Here is a 23,895-nt window from a genome sequence, read left to right as displayed (position 1 = left end):
GTTCAAATGTATATTTTTCCCCCAATTCAAGGTCATAAGTCTCACCAGATTTAATATATGAAGTAAACCCTAAAGAGAACCCTGTATTGTGGCCGTAGAAATCGATAAACTGTCCACTTATTGAGTTATAGTCCATTATATAGTCCTCTAAAACAGGATAATAACCAAATGTCTTCAAATTACGTTGTTTTAATATGTAAACTTGATTTGAACTACAATGCAGTTAGTTTAAACTTGAAATAGGTGATCAAAATATGGAAATTATAGTTAAAAACAGTAACAGGAACGAAAATGGTTACTTTCTTTAATTAATCAAACTATTTATGACAATATGGCAATTCTTTTGTCTGACTTTATCAAAGAAATTCAATCAATATCAGTATCCCATTGCTCTATTACTTGGACACTTGAAATAGCCCGGAAAAGGAAGGAGGGTTGTTGCGCGTTTTCCATCGTCATTTAATGTTATCGTATAGTTTGATAAAAACCCATTTAAGAGCTCGGAGCACTTAGTGGTGCTTGAACCTTGAGTGGATTTTCTTTTTGAGCTCTATCTATTCACTTTAACACCCCCTCCACATGTAGTCTCTTTGAATTCTCGCCTTGTGCTTTTGTTTTCTCTTTATTGACACTTGAGATCGTTGATTTTTCATATCTTATTCAATGGCGAACATGCATATTTTGGAATTGTATTTTTTTTTATTAAGGCTGCGAACGTACAATGCGAGTGCTTTCTAATCCAAATCATTTTCTGATAGCCATAATGTGTATTTGGTGTGATTACGTACAACTTTGCTATTGTTCCATCTGCGGTGGCCTGATCGGTAAGGTGTCGCACTCTTAACCGAAGGGTCTTGGGTTCGATGCCAGCCGGTCAAATATCCTCCGTGTTCGTTAATGGTGGCTGCAGCACCTTAAATATGTCGTGGTCACAAAATCCTCGGAGTGAATCAACACCTTTGGGAGTGCTGGACCAGGGATTGCTCTGCTTCTGGTCTGGATTTAAAAAAAAAAAAAAAAAAAAAAAAAACAGAGCTTTCTTCAGGGTCCCATCCAACTGATTAAACTACAAATAGCAGTTGGTACTGGGGAACCTGGAGTGTGATATGTGATATTGTTCCATGGATGTAGAGCACAAAGCGAAGTTCCGGAACAAGTTTGCCAATTGGGACTTCTTTGCCACATTTTGAAAAAGATTTTATGTTTGGCGCTCTACTTCGTTTCAAAGTCAGCTAATAGATGCAGTCTCATTACACAAAGACACTGCCTCATCTATTAACTAGTTTTGGACCTTATTACAGTTTCAAAAATCGACAAAGATGTTCCACTTGGCAAAGTTGCCCTCGTTGACTGTAATTTGTTTCTTGCAACAACTTTCGATCTTTTGAAATGCAATATTTTTAGTAAGAAAAAGTGAATATATTTTTTTTAATATTCGGTATGAGTTTGCTGCATACATTTTTTAGTTCAAAGCAGAAAGTGTCTATTCTTCTTTCTTCTATATATTAGATAAAGAAGAATACTTTCTTCTATATCTAATATATAGAAGAAAGTATTGGATTCGTGCAAATTTTAGAGTTTCGAATTTTGACGGTTTCGAACGTTTTGAGGTGTGCTGAGTCCATTTCGACTATTTTTGGAAAATGTCTGTCTGTCTGTGTGTGTGTATGTGTGTGTGTTACGTCTGTGTGTGACCAGTTTTTTGTGGCCGCTCTACAGCAAAAACTACCGCATGAAATCGAACGAAATTTGGTACACATATGTGCCGCTATGTGAACTTGTGCCCATTGGTTTTTGGCGCGAATTCCTCCAAGGGGGGTGGAGCAATGGGATGTTTTTTGAGTTACGCGTGCTTACTATTCCTCAGGAAGTAACTGGCGGAATCAAACAAAATTTGGTCCATATGTTGCCATTAACAGGAACAGGTGCTGATTCAATTTTGGTGTCAATAACTCAAACGGGGGTTGAGCTATAGAACGTTTTTTGTCGTCAATTGTGACTGCTGTATCTCAAGAAATAATGAACGGAATGAAAGAAAAATATATCGGCAAGTAGCCCTTAGTGGGTATAAGAGCTGATTTCATTTTAGTGTCAACAGCTAAAAAGGGGGTAGCGCAATCACCCGTTCTTTTTTTCCATTGTGAGTGCCCTATCTCAACTCAATGATTTAAAATTTTTAACTGTTGCCATCTTATGTTTGTTAACAAAAAAAATATTTGTAATTAATTCAAGCAAGGCTTTTAAAATAACTTTCAATTTTCGCTCTTTGCTTTGCTTTTGCAATAATTCAGACATTGGGATGGTCGTCAAGTTTTTGCATGTGTAATTTTGTTTTTGTTGGGAATATTGCTTCCTCGTCAAGCATGGGGAGGGATCAGAAAAACAAAATATAGAAGAAAGTTTCGTGATGGCCACAACATACTAGTTTGACTTCAATTAAGGCCAGGTAAAGCATATGGAAGCTTAAAACGGATATCACAGAGGGCGAGTTCTGCGATTTTTCGTTCCTAAAATAATTAGGCAGATTTCTCCAACTTTTCACGAGTTAGATTTCTCTCAACTTATAAGAGAGTGCTGTGAACTAGATTTCAGGTATGAAAGTGTGATCAAAAATTAAAGGCACCCCGAACTTTATTTTGGGAAGGCAGAAATACTCAGCTTTAGCCAAATGGATATCCAATTTTTGCCGGAGAATGAAATACGCACGTGCACACATAAGTTGATCTTGTGAAAAGAGACATTTGAAAATTGCAGTATGCAATTATATCTCCAAATTTGCCGAATATAGAGGTCACATTGGCCTCCCGTGACCTCCTATCGCGGTGCCCCTGTCAAAAATAACGAGTAGTTTATGCGAACCAATTACGGAGTAAAAACTTGACGAAAAGTTTTCAACAAAGATTTGATAATGAAATCCTCGCGTCCCGAAATGAGTTTGTAAGTTGAGGCCTCACAAGGTATCAGTGAAGCCCACCTCCACAGCAGATTTTTTAATAGCTTTTTTCTGTTCAGAGAGGTCCCCAAAGAAATAGAGGCGGATATTAGGTATCTGTTCTCAAGATAAAAAAAAGGAGTCCTAGAGATAATGCTCGAAATTTTTTCGAGGCATGAAAGTATTCTTTTAGATCAGTGAAATTCATTTCGGCGGAGTGAAATCTATGAAGACAGTTATAGGAACATAATGGTGATGGTTCTAAGGATGAGATGGAAAAGGGGAAAAGATGCATACTGTTTTGACTTTGAAAGGTCAAAAAAGTACCTTTAAAAAGTTGGACTTTTATTTTTAAAAAATTAATAATCATTCAAATGTATTACTTTTTAAAATTCAACTTCTATTTTCCACGATGCTAAATTTTTATTTGAAATACGAAGCGTAAAAATACGATTTACTGAAATTTCGAGGCTCTTTTTCGATTTTCAATGCATGGTATACACGTGTAGAACCGTTACAAATACCTGTGTGTGGTATAATGTATATTTGATATTGTATTTAAGTGCACATATGCCGCAAGTAAATCTCACGCATTGGTGTATTCATGCGTTAATACATGTGTGCATAGTGTATTAAAAAATCTAACCACTAGGGATTTCAGTGGATTGAAAGGTAAGACGTTCTAACTGGTTCGATACTAGCCGATCGAAAATCTTTCGTGATCGCAAATGGTAGCTGGTGCCCGTTAAATCTGTAATGATTACCAAGTCCTCCAAGTTCTCATTCCAAATCAATACCTCTGCGGTTGCTCCTGGTCTTGATCAATAAGACTGTGGTGTAAAGGTAGAATTCCAAACTGAATAATCGTATGCTATGGTAATCCTGTGCTAAAAAAAGGTAGAGAATAGTAGAAAAAATGCTGTAGAGTTGTGGCAGAGGTAAAACCATTTGTGCGTATTTTCCTTATTTCTCAACACACAAGGTTCCCCCCCCCCCCCCCCATTTTCGGTCTTGATTGCGAAAAATGCGATTTGAGTTTTTTAGAAACGAATTCATGTCAATTGTATTTATTTATTTCTTGTAGATTGGGATTGCAGTATTGTCAATGCTTGCGATGATCCTGTGGGCTACGAGGCGATCCGTGGCCTGCATCGACAGCTGGACGACGACGCCAACGGAAGCATCGACGTCTCGGAGACGGACGAGGTCAGTGCTCGACTATTTGTTAGTTCTTGGACATACTGTTCACCTCTGGTAAGTTGAGCTCCGCTGCCCGACCGATTAAACGATTCCATTTGTTGAAATGGCGGTCAGGAAATACGACTTAAAAACTTGCGTATTTAGTTTGCAGTGTTTTTACCCATTTGAGGAACCATATAATTCAGATAAGAAGTAGCAAGTGGTACAAGATATTTTCGCCAATAAAAGGATTGCAGTGGTAGCCCAACTCTGCGACTAATAATTCCTCTTCTTATTGATTGCTCTCCCTTGAAAGAAATTGGTTTGTTCAAGGCCATAGCTCAACTTCTCAGAGGTGGACAGTACTGCTACGAAAATTTTACTTTTACTTAATTTGGTTGTTCGGCGAAAGCATTTGATTTTATGTTTCAATATCAGAAACTTGGTATTTCCGCTTTCCCCCCCCCCCCCTTCATGAAAGAATGTTTCCATTATTATTTCAAGTTGAAAAATAATTTATTGTTTTTTCGGTTTTTCTTTGTGAAACCAGCTGAAATAAATTAGCGAAATCTATCGTTCTTTGTTATATATTTATTTTTTCAAGTTCCCAAACTTTTGATGTTTGTAATATACCTAAAATCCGGTTGTCCCATCCAGAGAGACTGCAGTTTCGCCCTTGTTATGAACTCATCAGTCTGGAATAGGGTCTCTAGAGAATTCAGCTGGAGGCAGCGGTCATCTCATTGAAGCTGAGAGTGCCTAGAAACTGGTAGATAATGTCAATTTATCTCATCAGCGAGAGTCCGCACATATTGATGCGGTTCAACTCGTGAATTGAAGGCAAAGCTGAAATTGTATGTAGTTTAGCCTTAGCCCTGGCTTGGGGCTAGTAACTTATTGCTTAAGCTTAGTACTCTTGCTTAAAAACTCTCGATAATTATTTAATTAAAAAATGCTTAATACTCTTGATATTATTAGCAAGTAGAAAATAGTCTGCTTAAAGTAAGGATTGGACAGCGGGAAGTTTTAAGGCTTTTTCTAGCTTTCTGTTTCTTCTTTCCCATCGTCTATGGTAACTATTTTTGCTAATAGAAATGTTTACCTTCTTATTTATAAGTCACATGATCCATTTCGTATCAGCGATCGAACAGTAGGTGCTAATGATTTAAATCAATTGTTTGAAATAGTTGATTTTAATCATGATTTACGTCAATTGATTTTTTTAAAATAAAAAAATTCTTTCAAACAATTTTTTTTGTCTAAAATCTTGGAGAGCACAAAATGTGTCCCCTTACTTGTACTGCTGTTCAGGTGGGAATGATAGTGGAGTAAGTCAGTTTCCATACCGCGTATAGACCAGAAACCAGCATTTTCTGCTAGGTGGAGAGGGGGGACTGATACCATTGCATGTATGTATTTTATTGTCTTTCGATAAACCGGTCGTAATTCGTGAAATTAAATGGGAGTGGTGAAGATATTTTAAAGTTACTTTAAAACAATTTACAAGTAACTATCTTTAAATTTGATGCTTAATTTAAAAAATAAAAAAAGTACTCATAATTAAATACAAATCTTTCTTTTCAAGTTAAAATTAGGGCAGTCTTGTTTTTTTTATTATTATTTTTTCTATAGATATTTTAGATTATTTCGCGAAATAGGGATTGTCCGTGACATCCCAAGCCCTTGTCCCCACCCCTAAATGACGGGCCTGCTTACTTCAATATGTATACATCGCCTCTTATTGGCATTATTATTTGGAATAGCTTCAGTTTCTTAAGTTTGATCTCTTAGTAGTGAAGTTTAGTCTGTACGATTGTTCGGAAATGTCAACTTCAAAGTTTCAATAACGTTTTACAATATTCCCTTTTGGCCTTTGCTATCTGTCACTTATTTTAACACAGTTTTTATTTTATTTTCTTCCTTTTGACTTTTGCGATTCTATTTATGGCCCAGAGTAAAAAAAGAAATCCAATATATTTTAAAGGAGTGTTGTTGTCTCATGTGATAGTCCACTTAGTTTCAATGTGTCATTTAAGTGCAGATTTCATGACACTCTTTATGTTGAAATCTATTATTGACAATGAAAGTGCGTACTGAGACAATTGCGAAGTGAAGAAAATTGTTTGCTGCTGATTTATGCTCCATTATGAAAGCTCTAAACGAAATTCATCTTCTTTTTATGTTGCCAGTTATTGCTTTTTATTTTTATTCTTCCAAGAATATCGATCAACTAAAACACGAACACACTTTTAAGTTTCTAAACAAATAATAATAGTAAATCAATAAATAAATAAATGACGCGTTATAAAGTCTTAAATTTCGCTTGAATTATTCCTATAATTGTAACTTTATTTATTACTAGCTTATTACCCGGCGTTGCCCGGGTGCTTCTCAATGCAACATATCATTTAGATAATTGAATGGATGAATTCTATCTAAATGACAGTAAAAAACTGCATTCACACCACTCTAGGCTCAAATTTTTAAAAGACTGTAAATAGCACAGAAAGTTGAGCATTTGCAGGAAAAATAGCATCAAGTAAAAACGAAAAAGCATGCGACATGTTATGGGGTTCTGTCAACGATATTCTTTGGTTCTGCCGTGTCCACTGGCACGTTGTCTGAGGTTGAATCAGACGGGCGGTACATCCAATGTCTTAATGCAGAGACAAATGATTGTCTTGCATATCTTGTGGGACAACCTTTTGCGTGGTGCTTCGAATACGAAAACCGTTATGCTGCCTTTGACGGTTTTGTATACCTCAAGACATTAAAGCAGGCTATAGTACTCTTCACATACATTTTATTCTGTAAAAAAAAATCTTGGAGTGTTTTCCTAGAAAGAGTCGTGAATAAATTCAAAGGCTTTTATCAGTTACAAGTATATGCAAAATATGCCACCGTTACAATATTTTCAGATATGAAAATCATCCTCAATGGCCCAAAAGCTAAACAGATAGTCCACTGTACAGAAAATAAGGAATTCGGTCATTGTTATTAGCCGTTAACATTTCGTTTTACGGATAATTGACGGTCTTTTACTTTCAAGGTTTCACGTGTTAGGTAGACTCATTTTATAATTTTTTGTAAGTGTTCAGGAATGTAAGCACATTCCGTAGAAAACGTTCACTTAGTATAAATAACTTCACAAAATGTGTCTGTTTGCCCTTTCCGTGGCGATTTAGTAGCATGCCATGGAGTAATATTAGATAAGTGTAAATTGCATAAAAAGACGTTCGTCAACTACATTTTATTTCCTATATTTATGTCAAATTTCTATTTTCGTAGGTAAAAATGACAGATATTAATATTGGTGTCTTGCAACGATTCAAAACTTGTCTAGATTAAAATTTTATTTCAAATTTTTAAAACCTCACACTTGCCGTAAATGTTGTAGGGGAGACCGGGGCAGGTTTTCGCGCGTTTTCTAAATTATTATTTTTATTTTTTATTTATTTACCTAAGTTTGAAAAAACTGTACTACACCATTCAGAGAAACCTTGGCTACAACGTGGAATTACTTACATCAATTAATTAAGCTTTGTTTTACAGAAAAATAGTTTTAAGTGTCGTTATGTCACGTGCGAAAATGTGCCCCGTGAACGGGGCAAGTTTTCGCATACTTTATTAATAGACAGGGGCAAGTTTTCGCATGCACTTATATCAATATAACTTAGGAAATCAAACAAAATATTTTCAAGGTAGGTTATTAATTGATTTTCCGTAAATATACATTTAAAAAAACTCATCACCAACTTGGCTACTTAATAATTTTAATACATGTAGGGCTGTTAAAAACACTAACGTAACATTGTCACTGTCACAATTAATGCATACAAAGAACATAAGGTTTCCTTTGATGCAAGACTCGTGGACCCATCTTTTGCAACGAGTACACTGTACCCATATATATTTAGCCTTAGCTTTACTGTACAATTCTAAGCAGTAAATGCAAGCACAGTCTTCTTCCTCTTCATCACTTGATTCTTCATTTTCTTCGGGCTTGTTAGGTTTTCCAATTTGTCTCTTAAATAAAATTTTTTTTACTTTTTTTCTTATCTTTCTTTTCTTTCTCATTTTTCATTTGTTTTCTCTGCTTATCTTGTTGCTGCTCCAGTCTAAGCTGCTCTTTGACCGGAGTGTCGGACAAAATGGCCGACTTTCTCTTCTTTCTTCCTTTGCCGGTCTGTTTTCTCGGACCCGCTATTTCCAGAGGTCTCACATCTTCTGGGGTGGAACAACCTACGTTTGACTGTGTTAGAACTTGAGTATCAGCATTCTCGTGCTGCCCTGTTATATGCATGTACAACTCTGCCTGCACTGGGGCAGGTCTGTCGGTGAAATAGGCTGATATCTGGGTTCAAGGGAAAAATCCCTGACACCCTGAAGCCAGACATTATATTGTTTGGCGTTAAAGCCAGAGGCGTTGCTGTTACCATAATTGATGGGGAAAACCGCACTTGATGGGTCAGGAGTCGCACTCAATGAGGCAGGAGCACAGTCTGTCGGGCGTTTCAGTTACCTTTTCAGAGGTTAACTTTCTACAATAATTTATCAAAGTCCTGTCGCACAATCCGAACTCTGTCTCTATGGTGTACTTGCCTCTTTCAGACTTCTTTTTGTAGTGTCGTACCATGACAAATCTGAAAACCAAACACACAGATCAATATCAAGTCATAATAATCAAGTCATTTTGTGAACACATTAGTTTAATGCTATTTTATAAACACTTAGGCCTATTTTGTTTTAACATGTATCTCTCATGAATGATTGAGATTGTGATTTATTTTTTGTCTGCTTTTGTTTAAAAATATAAGTTGTCAAATAAGAAGCTTACCTTTTCATGTGTATTTAACTATTTATGCTTCATTTAAGAGTAAATAATATAATAAACATCGATAAATAGTAGCGATCGAAGGGGGCGGGGCATATTTTCGATGCGACGGGGCATGTTTTCGATGCGAAAATATGCCCCGCATGGTGTTTGAAAATGTGCCCCGTCGCCATGTTTTTCCTTTCACTTCACGCAGACGGTCAAAAAAAGAATTTTATGGACAAACTATCATATCACTGGTAGCTCCTAAATGTGCTTTTTCGAAATATTACAACAGACAAAAACTTAAATTAAGACGTATATTTTTGTTTTTAGTTTAAATGAGGTCATCAAAATTTACTTACCTGTATAAAAACAAGTGAAACTGACGTTACGCAGCGAAGTGAACAGCCATCCAACTGAAACTCTCGTATTTGTCTTCTAGTAGCGCTGCCTTTCAAATAGTATAGTCGGTGCTTCGCTCTACCGGCTCGCTAACGATTTAAAGTCAAATCGAAAACGTGCCCCGCGCGAAAACCTGCCCCGGTCTCCCCTACATGATAACTCAAACTGATGCAGGTAGTAAGATCACTTATTTAAGTTTGCTGCTCTAAAGTATTCCTTTAAGAATATCAAAATTTTAATTTGCAGAGTCACAGTTGTCATTAGGGGTAGGAATGGTTCCACTGAATAATAGTTGCCATAGAAACAGTTACAGTTATTATTTTAAGATGCATAAAGCATTAAAAATGGAGTACGTGGACGCGAACTTATGGAATGAACTATGTAAAACCCGTCAATTGAACTGCCTTATAGAGAAAAAAATAGGAGTGCACATTTTGGTCACTATCCGCGTCATTTTTTTAAAAAATTACTTGCAAGCCATGAAATTAAAAGAAAGAAAATAACCGTCTTGTTTCTACTTACAACTGTATAATAGACAATTCTTTTGTTTATGTTTTACAAAAGCTTGTTGCACATTCTGTTTCGCATATCCGCAACTTCAAAACGAAGGAAATGTATTTCCACGTTTAGAAACGTAATCCAAGTACTAAAAAGTTAAATTATTCAAAATTTTCTAATTCTTAAATTTAACTCAAATATTGCTCCTAAATACAATTCTTAGTCCCCCTTCCAGCAGCAAAATGAAATACATTTTTGAATGAACCCAACCTTAAGCATGCAACATAAAATTATCTATATGGGAAATAGGTAAATTTCACATGCATTTAAGTACTTAATCGCCTACCCTTCTGACTTATTGATCGTGATACAGAACTTAAGTCTCACTGGAGATTTTTATTTCTTGAAGTTTCAAGAATGATGTTTTGCCTTTAGCGGATATACTTGAGATACAAATTGTTTCACCTTATCCCTCCACTGTGAACAGATTTTCTTCTATAACACTGATACGTATGCATTTGTATCTTACAGCATTTTTTCAATGACGGATGAATTACTTAGTGGTAGTTACAAACAGTAATATTTTTCTATTGTTTACAATAAAAGTTATCGAATTAAACTGGATAACTGGATAAATGTAACTGGAAATGGAGCTTTGCTCAACTAATTTCACGATGAAGACTAAAACGAAAAAACTTTATAATGTGGCGTAATATTTCATCATTGCTATTTCAGTAGCAATCTCTTCGTGTCAAAAGTTGCCTGATACCCGCTAACTGGTTTAAAATTATTGCTAGTCAGCGAAGATGCTCCTTCAGGTGTACTATTGCTTCGAGCGTTAAAGTAATATAAAATTTTAAACGATTAAGAAATTTGTTTACGTAAAAAATGGAGACATTTTAGGCATTTTAAAAGTTTAAATGTGAATTGATATTTCTTTACATTTTTCAAACTTTAAACTTTTACCCTTCTAAAACTATGAATTCCGCCGTATTAAATTTTCGTGTGGTTTCGAGTCTAAAGTACTCTACCACACTTTAGCAATTATAGTATGATAGTTTATGTACATGTAATGAACCCCATGACTATCCCCCTCCCCCTTGAAAGATAAATTCAATCTACGCTACTATGCACAAAAATGATTATTTTGCAATTCATTAGCCATATTAGTATTTTTACCCCTGGTCTCTGATAACCTGAAGCGATTTCTGTGAAACTTAGTTGAACTGAATTAGGTAAATCATAGAATAGTATAAATAACATATACATATTGATTTGTTTAAGGATAATACAATACTAAATTATATTTCCGATGCAATCATGTCGTTTTAATATAAATTTAGTACTCTAATTGTAAAATTGTTGAAGATTGTACTTCGATAATACACTGTAACAAATTTCGGAAACGTTTCTGGATATATCGGAAACGTTTCCGAAATAGTAGGAATCCTTCATCCAATAGCGAACTCCTCATTATTCAGAAAGCTTTTTGTTATTTCAAGAAATCTAGAAGCGGAAGTGATGACGCAACGCTTCGAAACCTATTTCATCCTTCCAACACAGGCGCCAATGAGTCGGAAATAACGAGAACTTATTTTTTTCTTATCTATGGTTGCTGCAGTCAGCAACTGTTTAGCATTGGATTGCTTGTTATTTCATGTCTAGAGAGTAGTAAAATGTGTCGAAACTAATTTTACGCCTTTGCATTTTGGACTGCCCTTGATTTTTTAGACGATGTACGCAGCTATTAAGTTAGTTAATAACCATTTGCTTCTTTACAATTTCCAGTGCGACCATAATTAGATATATATTGTGTGTTCAAGCGTGACTAGTTTCAACACCCGTGTTTATACTTAATGAAACGAAACCCTTTGGATTACTTATTCAGTTGTAATGGAGGTACTTAGATTTTCTTCCGCTCATGTTCACTTGTAAGTATTAATGAATATTTTAAAACATGTTGTTATGTACATTTATATTTTTGTTGATTTGCATTTGATGAGGCTCCAATTGTAACTGTTTTTGGGTTTATCGAATTAATTTAAAGTTATCCTACATACCTATGTGCGCGTGTACTATTTGTTGTAACCAACTGAAACTGATTAATTACGCAAAAGAAATAAGATTTATATTTGAGAAGCAAACACAGAAAAGTTATTTCAAAATACTTGGATGTACATACATTTTGGTTCAAAAAGAAAAAAAAATCAATTGTTTAATTCATTAAAAATATGGTAATGCAAATATTTTCTAGTATTGTAATATGCTTCACAAAAAATGTGCCAGTATTATTTATCTTTTTTTTATTATAATTTATTCATTCATTTAAAAATATTTATACCATTAGAAAATGACCATGTTATCTATTAGTAAGAACATAGTTATGCAATTAATTCATCTGCTTATTCATTTTGTTAAATGTGGTTAACAATAAAAAAATCCTTGACATTAGTTGCTCCGAAAATAACATATCCTTCGTGGATATACTAGTTTAATGTAGGACAGTCAGGAGGAATGAGTCAGTGGCAAAAATGGAACAGCTGCATTTACATGCCGAAATAAAAAGTAATATTATTTCATGTGATCGTTTTAAAAGTGATCATTTTTTAAATACTATGTTACTAATATGCAATGCACATATGGGGGGAAGACGAGGGGCGTTCACTACACAGACTGTGCCATTGACATTTTCAAGGGGTTGCTTTTTTAAGGGGGGGCGCTTTATATCATTTTATGGGTGCACCATCACTCATCATATTACTCTCGTACATATGAAATGGAATAATCATGTAATAGAGTTCAATGTTTTAATAAATAAAATATACAATGCATTTTGCGCACACTCTAAAAATAAAATCAGTAACCTATTTTGATTAAGTATCTATATTTGTGATAAACTGGAAAAGGGCAAGAACAGAAGAATAAACCCGAATGGTTCCAGCAGGGGGACTTTGGTGTCATATTTAAATTCATCAATTTCTCTGTTTGTACTTTTCGGTACACTTTGTTCGTCAAAGATTCGTTCACGTCAATTGACTTGACGTGAACGAATTTCGGAACGCGAAGTGTAGGTAAGTTCTGTCAAATTTTATCCGAAAATAAAAGCTATCAAGTTTGATATAAGATATGTTTTTAAGTTCCGCATTAAAAATACAATAAGTTGATAATTTTGTCTTGAAAATATTGAGAGAAAAACTGAAGTTTAATATTGTTTAACAAACAATCCCACTTTTGAGAAAGTACTCCCCTTCCCTCCCCCGACGATTTTGTGATTGGGAATGAAACTACTATATTATTTCATAAATTTTCAAAAATTTATAACTGTGCATATGTTATGCTGTTAACCATGCTATTTGTCATTAGAAATTCAGAAAAAAAAAAAAAAATCCACGAATGATTCTAAAATTGCTTGTTTCATTGCTCTTAGATATGAAAGAATTGAAACTGATATGGCATGCAATACTATAAAAAAGAATTATTTTTTAGAAAAAATCACGGAAAAAGGATTCCGAAATACTCGGAAACGTTTTCGAAACTTTCATGAACCACAGCTGCACAGAATACTCAGAAACATTTCTGGAAATTACGGAAAGAGGATTCCGAAATACTCAGAAATGTTTCTGAAAATTACAGAAAGAGGATTCCAAAATACTCAGAAACATTTCTGGAAATTATAGAAAGAGGATTCCGAAACACTCAGACACGTTTCTGGACATTACAGAAAGAGGATTCCGAAATACTCAGACACGTTTCCGGACATTACAGAAAGAGAATTCCGAAATACTCAGAAACGTTTTTGAAAATTTCATGAACCGCAGCTGCACGATATACTCAGAAACGTTTCCGAATTTTTTTTAGAGTGTACCTACCTCATTTTGGTACTTTCTGTGCTGTTTATGTGTATAGAAAATACAGATCAAAATTTCGTTTACTGTTACGGTATTATTACTTGAAAACTTATTAGTGAAATGCGCAAGCAAATTGAAGAAGAAACACCGATGGTGATTTCAATGCATCCCTGTGTCTTTGTAGGGCGCAATTTAAGAAGTACTGAAAGATAGCATTTCTTTTTCGTTCGGCTTTTTTGCCAAACATGCTATACGTTTGTCGCTAATCGGCATTAACAGCCACTGTTGAAGATACTTTTTGTGTTGATTGCATTCAAAATATCTCCTGGTGGTTATATGTTGTTAACCATATTCATTTGCTTTGAACCAAGGTTCACAAATACCGATATAATTGAACCGGAAACTTAAAGATTCGACGTAAATCAAAAAATAGTATAAAGAAAATTTACAAATTGCAAATTGGTTTGATAAGGATCATAGAACATTAAATAAAATTTCTGTTGCAAGGATGAAATAGATGTGGCTTTAATAAAAGTAGTCTAATGTTGAAACAGTCGAAGATTGTACATCAATATTGAACGCAGTACTATTACCTTATTCATGTTTGTATTTTCCTGCTATTAACGGGATAAACACTGATCAAAAATTACACGAAGCTTTACTGTTGTGGATTTTATAATTAAACAATATTTAAAAATTATAATTAAACGGTAGCATTCAAATTAAGTAGCACCATGAGTAGCATCAATGGACCCCTGGGGCCTCGTAGGTCGCAGTTTAAAAAACGATATACAACATCATTTATTATATCTACGGCTTTCACGTCAAACATGCTTCAACGATCATCGCTAAACAGCATTGACGGCCCTCGTTTGGGATACCTTTTGTCTTGATTGTATTTAATAATAGCTCCTGGTGGTTATATGTTGATAACCGTTTTCATTTGCTTTGAACCAAGGTTCACAAATTCAACGATTAAAGTCAAGCTTTGAAGAAACTTCATCTTGGGCAGTTTTTTACGGGCTTTTCATTAGACTAAATTCATAACTATATAAAAATTAGTTCGTGCAGAAAAGAGCAATTTTATGACTCAAAATATGAAATTTGACCTCTTGGGGTGTTTTTAAAATTCCAAAAACCCGCCTATATGAATTCCTGAGCAACAATTTACCTTTGTGCCAAATTTGGAAGAAATCCGACGAAAACTGTGGATTTGTATAAGGAACATACACACATACCCACACACCCACAAACATACATCCATTTTTATATATATAGATTTGTTTCAAATTTTGAAACTGGGAAATGAATAAAGTAGAGCTTAAAGCAAAATTATTTTCTGTAATTGTTATACAGCTGTTTTCAGTACGTTTTGCTGTTTGAATTTCAATTTTCAACCACTTGGCAAACCTTAACTTAAATTTTTAAACACGTTTTGCTTCGGAGAATCTGTAATATTAATTTCTGTGCGCGTCTGTCTGTGTGTGTTTGCAACCTCATCGCCTCCGACAATGCCTACTAGGTCAACACTGGTACCGTTAGTAACAGGACATCCAGGGAAAGCCATTCCGCCCTGTCTTACCCCTGTAAACCATAAGGGGCCGACATCCGGGCCTGAGAATGTTATGAGGACATCAGAGATGCACTGACGCCCCTAAAATCATCAGTTGACACCCGCCACAGGTGGCGAACGGGGATTGATGAAACAAGCGAGCAGGTGGCGGAACCCCTTGCCAAAGTGAGAATTAAAACTGTAATAATGTTTATAAATTTATGGGAAAGAGTTAATCGTAATGAAATACCTCAAGTATTTTAAGTGACTTTAATATTGGATCATAGTGAAAATAATTGATCGTATTTTTTGAACATTTTGCGGCGAAAAATTAATTTTAATATTTTTAATATTGCGCAGAAAATAATTCTTGAATTATTTTTCACGTGATTATTTTCCAAACATGCGTCATATTCTGGACGAGGCATCAAAAGACTCAAAGGACGTAATAAAATGGACAATATTATTGCGAAAATCATAAATTAAAATCAAGCTGAATTTTATGCCCAAAAAAGGCGCTTGTGTGTGGTTTTTTTTTTCCGTAATTGTTATTTTTATTTTTAATTTTTACCCTTTTCAGGACTTTTGTAGTCTTTTGTGATTTAAAAAAAAAAAAAAGAGTACAAATTTTTTTCCGATGAAATATATCCTTTCATCTTAATGCAATAAAATTTGTAAAATTATGACTTCGGAAAGATTAAAATGATACGTTACCTCAAAAATTTGAGTTCTAAAGGTTTTTTTTTTTTTTTTTTTCAAAACAAGCTTGTTTCATTTTAACCAACTGCCATGTATGCAAACGAAAATTTACTCTTAACCTTGAAAACTAATATGTTACTATTTTAGCACATATTCCTTCACAAAAAGCTAACAGACCCTTAGAATTGCTCCTCGTAGATGTCTTCGAACTTCCTCCGATTTGCATACTCTTCGAATGCAACCTTGCAGAGGAGAATAGTGGCCAAATTCTTCCTACTACCGTCCTTCGAGGAGGCTTTGCTGCTTGTCAGTCGTTTTCATCTTGTGATTGTGGCATTTCGGATTAAGTCCTAACTTCGTTTGTATCCAAGATCACACTGAGTACCGAAAATAACTCTAGTTTTTGTATTTCTTTTCTTCTTTCTGGCCCATAGCCATTGCTAGGCTGTACTGTTTCGGTTCCCAAATGACTCGATAGAAGAGGAACGCTCGACATTGCACCCAATTAAAACAAATTTGTTACAGCTCGCATATTTTGTCGAGTTTTGTTCTTCTTGTCGAAGAACACGCGTGCTTTTGTAGGAAGCGTTTCATTCCTCGGCACAACAAACTTCTTTTTTTTTAAGTGTCATCCCTCCTCCAAGTGTTAAAAAACGGGAATTTCTTTCAACAATACAACATGATCGAGGTTAATTTAAAACTAGAGTATGTTGCTTAACTTCATTGTGAGAAAATGTATGAGTAAGAATGCTGTTAAAACAAATAATCACATGAACAGAACTACTGCAGGGTGTTTAAAATTTTCAATCGAAAACGCCAAATTTATTTTTAAACAAAATAATAAAAACCTCATCACCATTGTCACGCTGTCCGTAGTGGGTAAAGGCTTTCGTCGAACACTTTTCCGGTAGCTTTCGGGCTATGTTTTCCAATTTCTTGTGAGAAAAGTAAGCTGTAGAAAATTGTCACTTTTTTAAAACGGATTTTTCTACATTTGAAGTTCCAAAATCGTTACTTCAAACGATCTTTGATGATGTTAAGGGGAAGGAGAGTTCGGGACTCTCCTGGAAATGTCCCGGGATTGGAGTCTTGAAAATGCTAATTGTAGACTATCTTTGATGATGGTAAGAGGGAAAGAAAGGGCTCCAAAACTTTAAAAATCTTAGACGATCGTTGGTAATGTTATGAAGCAGGGCCGGATTAGCCATAGAGCAGAAGTAGCAAATGCTACGGGCCCCGCGCCGTCAGAAAAAATTCCAGAAAAAAAAAAACTACTTTCCGTACTTTAACCCGTTTAAATTTCTCTCTACCTTTCTCTTTATTTATATTTAACTTTTCTAAATGCTCGGGTAAATTAAAAATCCTATTTTTTCGATAGATTGCTTTCCAGAAATTTCTCCCAATTGAAGTCTTAAAAACGCAATTTTAGTTGATCTTTCTTAGTGGAAGAATAAAAAGATCCTTTGGGTCAGAAAAGTTTCAAAACTGACCTAAAAATTACAATTGTAGGCAAAGTTTGAAGAATGGAGAATTGGGTTTTCATAACAATAAAGGAAAGAGGAAAGGGTTCTTTCCTGAAATTGTGCTCAAAACTGAAGTCAATTTCAGGCTATCTTTGGGAGGAAAGGGCTTGAGGGATCGACCCATGGTATAGCTGAAAACAAAATTTCAAGCTATGTGGGAAGATTAGAGAAAGGGATGAGGATCTGAACTCCACCAGAAACAATTCTGACTTTAAGTTTCAAACCGTGGTTTTAGATTATCACTGGAGACGTTATCGGGGGGGGGGGAGGATACGGGTTTGCTTCGCAACATGTTAGAAACTGAAATCTTCAAGGCGCATGCTGTCTTTAGTTCTAACTTTAGGTAAAGAGTGATGCTTTGGAGCCTTTTCCCCCGAATGTTGAGAAGCTAGGAAAGAAGGTGGGTATTCTCTTTTCGAATTTTTTTTGAAATTTAAAAATAATTAAGGACTTTCTCCGGAATTTTTCGGAATTTAGACTCAAAAAACTCAAATTTAAGCAATTTTTGTTGATAGCAGGGGAAGGAGAATGCTGAAATTCTTAAAGCACAAATCCTAAAACCGTATTTTAAGGCTCTCTTTGGTGATGTTAGACAAGAGAGGGAAAAGGTTTAACATCCAGAAATTGTTTAAAAGTGCTTTCGTCTTAAAGCTTTCGAAATTGGAGTCCTGAAAAGGTAATTATTAGTCATCCTCAACTCTTTTTGGTTACTTAACATAATGTCAATTTATCACCCTCAAAATTTTCCACCCGTGACACGACCCGTAGATCCGGCACTGTAAAAAACAATGAGCAAAATTAAGAGATCATGATAGAAGAAAAGAAAAAGATTCCTAGACTTTTTTAGCTGAGCGAAATAAATGAATTGTTAAGAGAATGTTATTTTTTGATGAACTAAAATAATTATGTGTAGAAGAAAGACTTTAAATGTCGTTTTTAATTTTTTTCTCTTAGTGGGAGGGAACTAAAAAGCTGCCCATGCCCCGAACCTAACCCCTTTCTTTTGCATCACCGAATTTGCAAGGTAGCCGAAAATTTTTTTTATTCGAACTTGAAATTCAGAAAAATTCAGGAAGAAAATTGTTTAACATAATCGAAAGCCCGCTAAAACTGCTTTCTGGAACTTTAGTTTCGAAAAATTTCCATGGGTGTAATCTCGAGCCCGATCCCATCCTATAACGTCTTCTAATAAAGTGCGTATTTTGGACTATAATTTCGAAAAATTTCAATGGGAGTATACCTCTCCCCCTCCAACATTGTTAACAATGTTCTAAAATGTACTTTTAAGACTTAAATTTCGAAAATTTTCCGGGTTGCCTCGATCAGTGCCTGAACCCCATCCCATACCGAAACGTAACCCGCGATGGCTCATCTATCACGTTTTCACAACTTCACTTTCGAGAAATTTTCAGGGGATGGTTTTCGCGAACTCCGCCCCAAAATCACCAAAGAACGTAAAAAAACACCATTTCAAAGTATATTATTTCAAGAATTTTTGCTTAAAATTGTGTTTTTAGATTAATAACAGATAATAAATTCAAAAATTTTCCAATGGGACCTCCTTGAATACCACTCTTTCCTCTTTCTACAACAACATTAAGGATAATCTACAGTTTTATTTAGGACTTCAATTTTAAAAAAATGTCTGAGGAGTCGCTGTGAACCCAAATTTTTTTCCTTTGATCTTACCTAAGATAGGATGCAATCGCGTTATTTGACTATAGTTTCTCCAAATAATGGCATCCGAATCTTCTCTTCCTAATATGATCAGGGGTCGTTAGAATTGAGTTTTTAGAATTGAAATATCGAAAATTTTCCGGGGGTAATCCGCCGGACCCCCCTTCTTTTATATCGTCCAAAGATTTCGTTTTTGGAATTAAAAGTTAAAAACATGTAGTAACGGGAAGACGAGGGGCATAGAAGGGGATCATAACCATCGTAAAGCTCTAAAACTATATCCACATTTATGTATTCATGCATGTTATAAGTACACCTCCTGTCTCCATGAAGAAGTTCAATATTGTTTACTATATCATTCGAAAACGAGAGCCCCTTGGAAACATTTGCTACGGGCCCCGCGCTGGTTTAATCCGGCCCTGTTATGGAGATGAGTGATTTGGAGCCTTCCGCGTTAGACATTTTTAAAATTCAAGTCAAAAACGCGATTGTAGAGCATTTTTGGTTACTTTAGTGTAAGGAGTGGGGTTGTGATATTTTTCTCCCGCAGTTGTTCGAACTTAAAGTTTCAAGAACGCAATTTTAGGCTGTCTTCGATAATGTTTTACGAAGCAAGATTCGGGACTCTGCCCTGGAAATTTTTTGAACTTGAAGTAATAAATGTCCAATTGTGGGCTTTAATAAAGTTGGTGAATGGATGAGTTCCGAACTCCCTCCCGAAAAGTTTTCAAAATTGTTCCACAACTGCTATTTTAGGTGATCTTTTTGGTAATGTTATATAAAGGTGAAATTCTGGGGCCTTCCCTGGACATTTTTTGTCACTGAAGTCTTAGAAACGTGATCGTAGGCTATATTTGATTCAGAGATTTCCCTAAGTAATTTTTTTTAACTAATGTTCCAAAAATGCGATTTCAGACGATCTCCGATAATGTTGCATTAAGGAGTTTCTCCCCTGGAATTTTTTTTGGAAAGTAGTTCTAAAAAAGCAATCGTAAGACACCTTTGGTGGCGTTAAGAGAAGGAATACAATCTCGCCTCCTCCTTCGGAAGTTTTTAAATATTGAAGTTTCAAAAAATTTAATTTTAGACGGTATTCCATGATATTAAGTGGATGGAGTTCGGGTCTCAGGAATGTTTCCGAAATTGAAGTTCAAAAAACACAACATTAATATACCCTTGGTGACGTAAAAAGAAGGAATTTGGTTCAGCAACCCCTTCCATTTTTGGATACATCTTTATCTATTTTTGTTTGTATTAAATTGAAATGCTCCTCGATTCCTTCTCCTAGTGTTTCTTTTCGAAAAAGAGTTAACTGTTTGGATTGTTCACATAAACTGTACATATGCATATGTATGTGCGTATGTGTAAATCAGTAAATGTATTTAAGGTAAGCAACTTGGCGATGTGATGCCAAGGTAGCGATAAATTTTCCCTAGAAACACCCAAGTCCAATGCCAATTTGTAGATATTTGGCGAAATTGCCATTGAAAAAATGTGAAACGTGGTCAATATTTATATTATGCATCTCTGTAAAACTGTCTTTCCTGCATTGATCGGTTCGCTACAAACCAAGCTAAGGAGTGTATGTATTTAAAATGTTCTACTCTTTTTGAGAGACTTTTTTTTTTTTTCGACTTTTGCTCCTTTTTTATGCTCCATTTGATTTTTGTTATTGCAATTTGTATTGGGTGAATGCAAAAGTTCGTGCGGAGTTGCAATAGATGGCGTTAAAGGTGACGTGTGCAGCTTTCATTCCAATCAAAATAATTTGTGCAGATACAAACTGCTTCGAGAAAGATTACTTTTAAAATGAGTGTTGATAAAGTGCATTTATGGCATGTTATGCTTTACGAGTTTCGGAAGGGAATAAACGTTGCAGCAGCCGTAAAAAACATTCAAGACGTTTATCAAGATCAAGCACCAGCTAAAGGAACTGTGGAAAAATGGTCTGCAAAATTTCGTTGCGGGAGATTTTAAGCTGGAAGACGAGCCACGCTGAAGTCGACCTTCCGACATTGATGACGACGTTTTGCGTTCTTTAGTTCAGAATACTCCGCGAATTTCAACAGAGGAAGTTGCTACAGCACTTAATGTTGACCAATCGACCGCTTTTCGGCGTTTGTTGACCGAGAGCAACAAAATCCAGCGAATTTCTGCTGCCGATCTTTACTCGGGCGGCTCAAAAACGAGCCGTTTTTGGATCGATTAGTGACGGGCGATGAAAAATGGGTCCTGTACAACAACGTTCAGCACAAACGCACATGGAAACAGGCAGGTGATGAACATGGTGACGCAATGGCAAAGGACAGTTTGCACCCGATGAAGGTGATGCTCTGTGTTTGGTGGGATTGCAAGGTATAATTTATTTTGAGTTTCTCCCCGCCGGCCAAACGATTGATTCGGACAAGTACTGTCGTCAATTAACTAATCTGAACCGCGAAATCAAACAGAAACGTCCGAGTTTGTCATCGCAAAGGCGTAATCTTTCATCAAGATAATGCTAGACCACACGTTTCAAGACAGACGCTACGCAAACTGAACAGCCTGAAATGGGATGGCCTAACTCATCCACCGTATTCTCCTGATATCGCACCATCGGATTATCACTTATTCCGGTCATTGCAAAATCATTTAAATGGAAAAAAACTTGACTCTTTGAATGCCTTACAAAACGTCGTGTCTTCGTTCTTCGAATCTAAACCACGCAGTTTTTATGATCGGGTCATCCGTATGCTGCCAGAACGTTGGAAGAAGATTATAGACAACGATGGAGAATATATCATTGATTGAATAAAGAGTTTTGCTTGCCTAATCACTGTATGACTTTCTTTCACAAACTCCGCACGAACTTTTGCACTCACCCGATAACAAAAACTTAAAATTTCCTTTTATTTGAAAGAGCCTTTCTCTATATTTATCTTTTACCTTTTTCAACAGAGGAAACTGTCTTAAGAATTTATTAAATAAGCTAGAAGTCCATTAAAAGTTAAACATTTAAGATGTAACTTCTAAATGTCATACATGCAACCATTTCTTTTCGAGTAAAAAATATCAGATTATTTTGAACGGACCCGGATCTGCGTACCCACAGACCCCGCAGTGCGGGGCGGCACCACGTCCTTAACGGGCCCAACGGATCAAAAAATTGTAAAAAAGCTAGCGCTAATGCAACATTCACATTGCGTCCGCACACCCGTCACCGACGTATAGTTTTCTCCCTAAAACCAGTTTTCGGCCGGCGTTGCCATGACAGCAAGCCGTATTGTGCGGGACCCGTCAACGTGCCTAGAAGCCAGTTATCTGACGGCTCTGACGTCCGTAGAGTTGGGAGTCGCATTTCATTGGTCTCCACGAGATGAGCGCGCTCTCGCTATTGGGTGAGAGTATCGACATGTGCTTTACGCGCGTTCGAATGTATGAATGGCTTCCCCCTGTTCGGAAACCGTAAGTGTGTCCGCTTGACGGAGCGAACGTGATGTGCGGACGCTGTTTGAATGTTGCATAAGACTTATTAACGTTGCACATATACACCGTTGGCCTCTGGGGAGGTGCCCTACAGATTTCGTCGCGGGAGGGGGGGGGGGACAAAATTTTAAGATCCGGGCCTGATTTAGAAGTTGCATACGAGGGAAGTCTGTGATGTCCACATCAGATTTTATTTATTTTAAGAACTTGAGTTAAAATGTCAAATATCCAAACAGAGTTAAAACATCTGCTAAAGGAGAGCTTAATTTGTTATATATTAAGCAATTGGTTCGATGGCACTTTTGGCATCCAATCAAAATTCCCGTCCGACGCGTTGTTCTTGCTAGCGAACAAAAATTTGACAACTTTTAGCATCCCGTGAAAAATTCCGCATAGTTGGAAAACCTCCCAAAAGACACTTTGGAATCGCAGTAAACAATAGTCAAAATTAAATTCACTCTTATATTGATATCAATTTGACTTGTATTCCTAAATTATAAATTGTACTGAATTTACGAAATAGAAACATGAGTAATTTTTCTCTTGAGCTGTACTCAGAAGACGTCTTTGCAGAGGACGTATACATCTCCAGAACGCCTAATCTTTATACAACATCACTTGTAGAAGTACAAATGAGGCAGTGAAAAGCAAAGGGATTAAGTGTTTTAGAGGGGGAGACCTCTTACCCCAAAGCAGAGGAGAGGTTCTCCTATCATTTGTGCTGGTTATTTGCAAATTTTTAATTTTGTCACTTACTTATATCCTTTTGCTTTTCACTGCCTCAAACGATCAGTGTTCTGCCTGGTAAACTGCTGTCACAATATTGATATTTGATTGAAATTCAGTTGTTTGCTTTTCGTTGCACGGTTCATTTGACATATGAATGGCTTGGGGCGAAAATGTGACAAGTCACAAGGAGTGACTTTTCGATAAAAATTTTCGTTTCTCATGAGTAAAATTGAAATAAAATGACAATGGATTATGTCATTTGTAGAAAAACATATCTGGTTTTAGTATTGCGGAATATAGAATGTAATGTATGATACCTTTGAAAAATTCTTCAAATATTTTTTATAGGTTAGAAATTGGCCTACTGAAAATTCCCATCATGTGACTTATCACATTCTTGCCCTGAGCCCTTCATTTGTTTTATGAAGGCAAAATGAACACTTTTTTTTGTTTCTTTATTTTCAATAATTTAGTTTTTTTTTTTAATTTTATTGTTCTATTTTTATTTTTTCTATTATAAAAGGTGGGAATCAACTGAATCAGTTTCGAATGAGAAATGAACAACAAATGTAAAA

General features: G+C 35.7%; 1 protein-coding gene across 1 annotated transcript in view; it reads left to right on the top strand.

The window, feature by feature from the left end:
* LOC129216475 (stromal interaction molecule 1-like) overlaps window positions 1-23,895 on the top strand; it is a 62,514-nt gene that overhangs the window by 1,432 nt on the left and 37,187 nt on the right. The window contains exon 2 of the mRNA XM_054850690.1: window positions 4,017-4,138. Coding sequence (XP_054706665.1) covers window positions 4,017-4,138 — 122 coding nt within the window. The remainder of the gene's footprint in view (window positions 1-4,016; window positions 4,139-23,895) is intronic.

Source organism: Uloborus diversus, chromosome 2, assembly GCF_026930045.1.
Source record: "Uloborus diversus isolate 005 chromosome 2, Udiv.v.3.1, whole genome shotgun sequence".
NCBI lineage: Eukaryota > Metazoa > Arthropoda > Arachnida > Araneae > Uloboridae > Uloborus > Uloborus diversus.
Note: the sequence above shows the minus strand (reverse complement) of the source record. Positions and strands in the feature narration are given on the sequence as shown.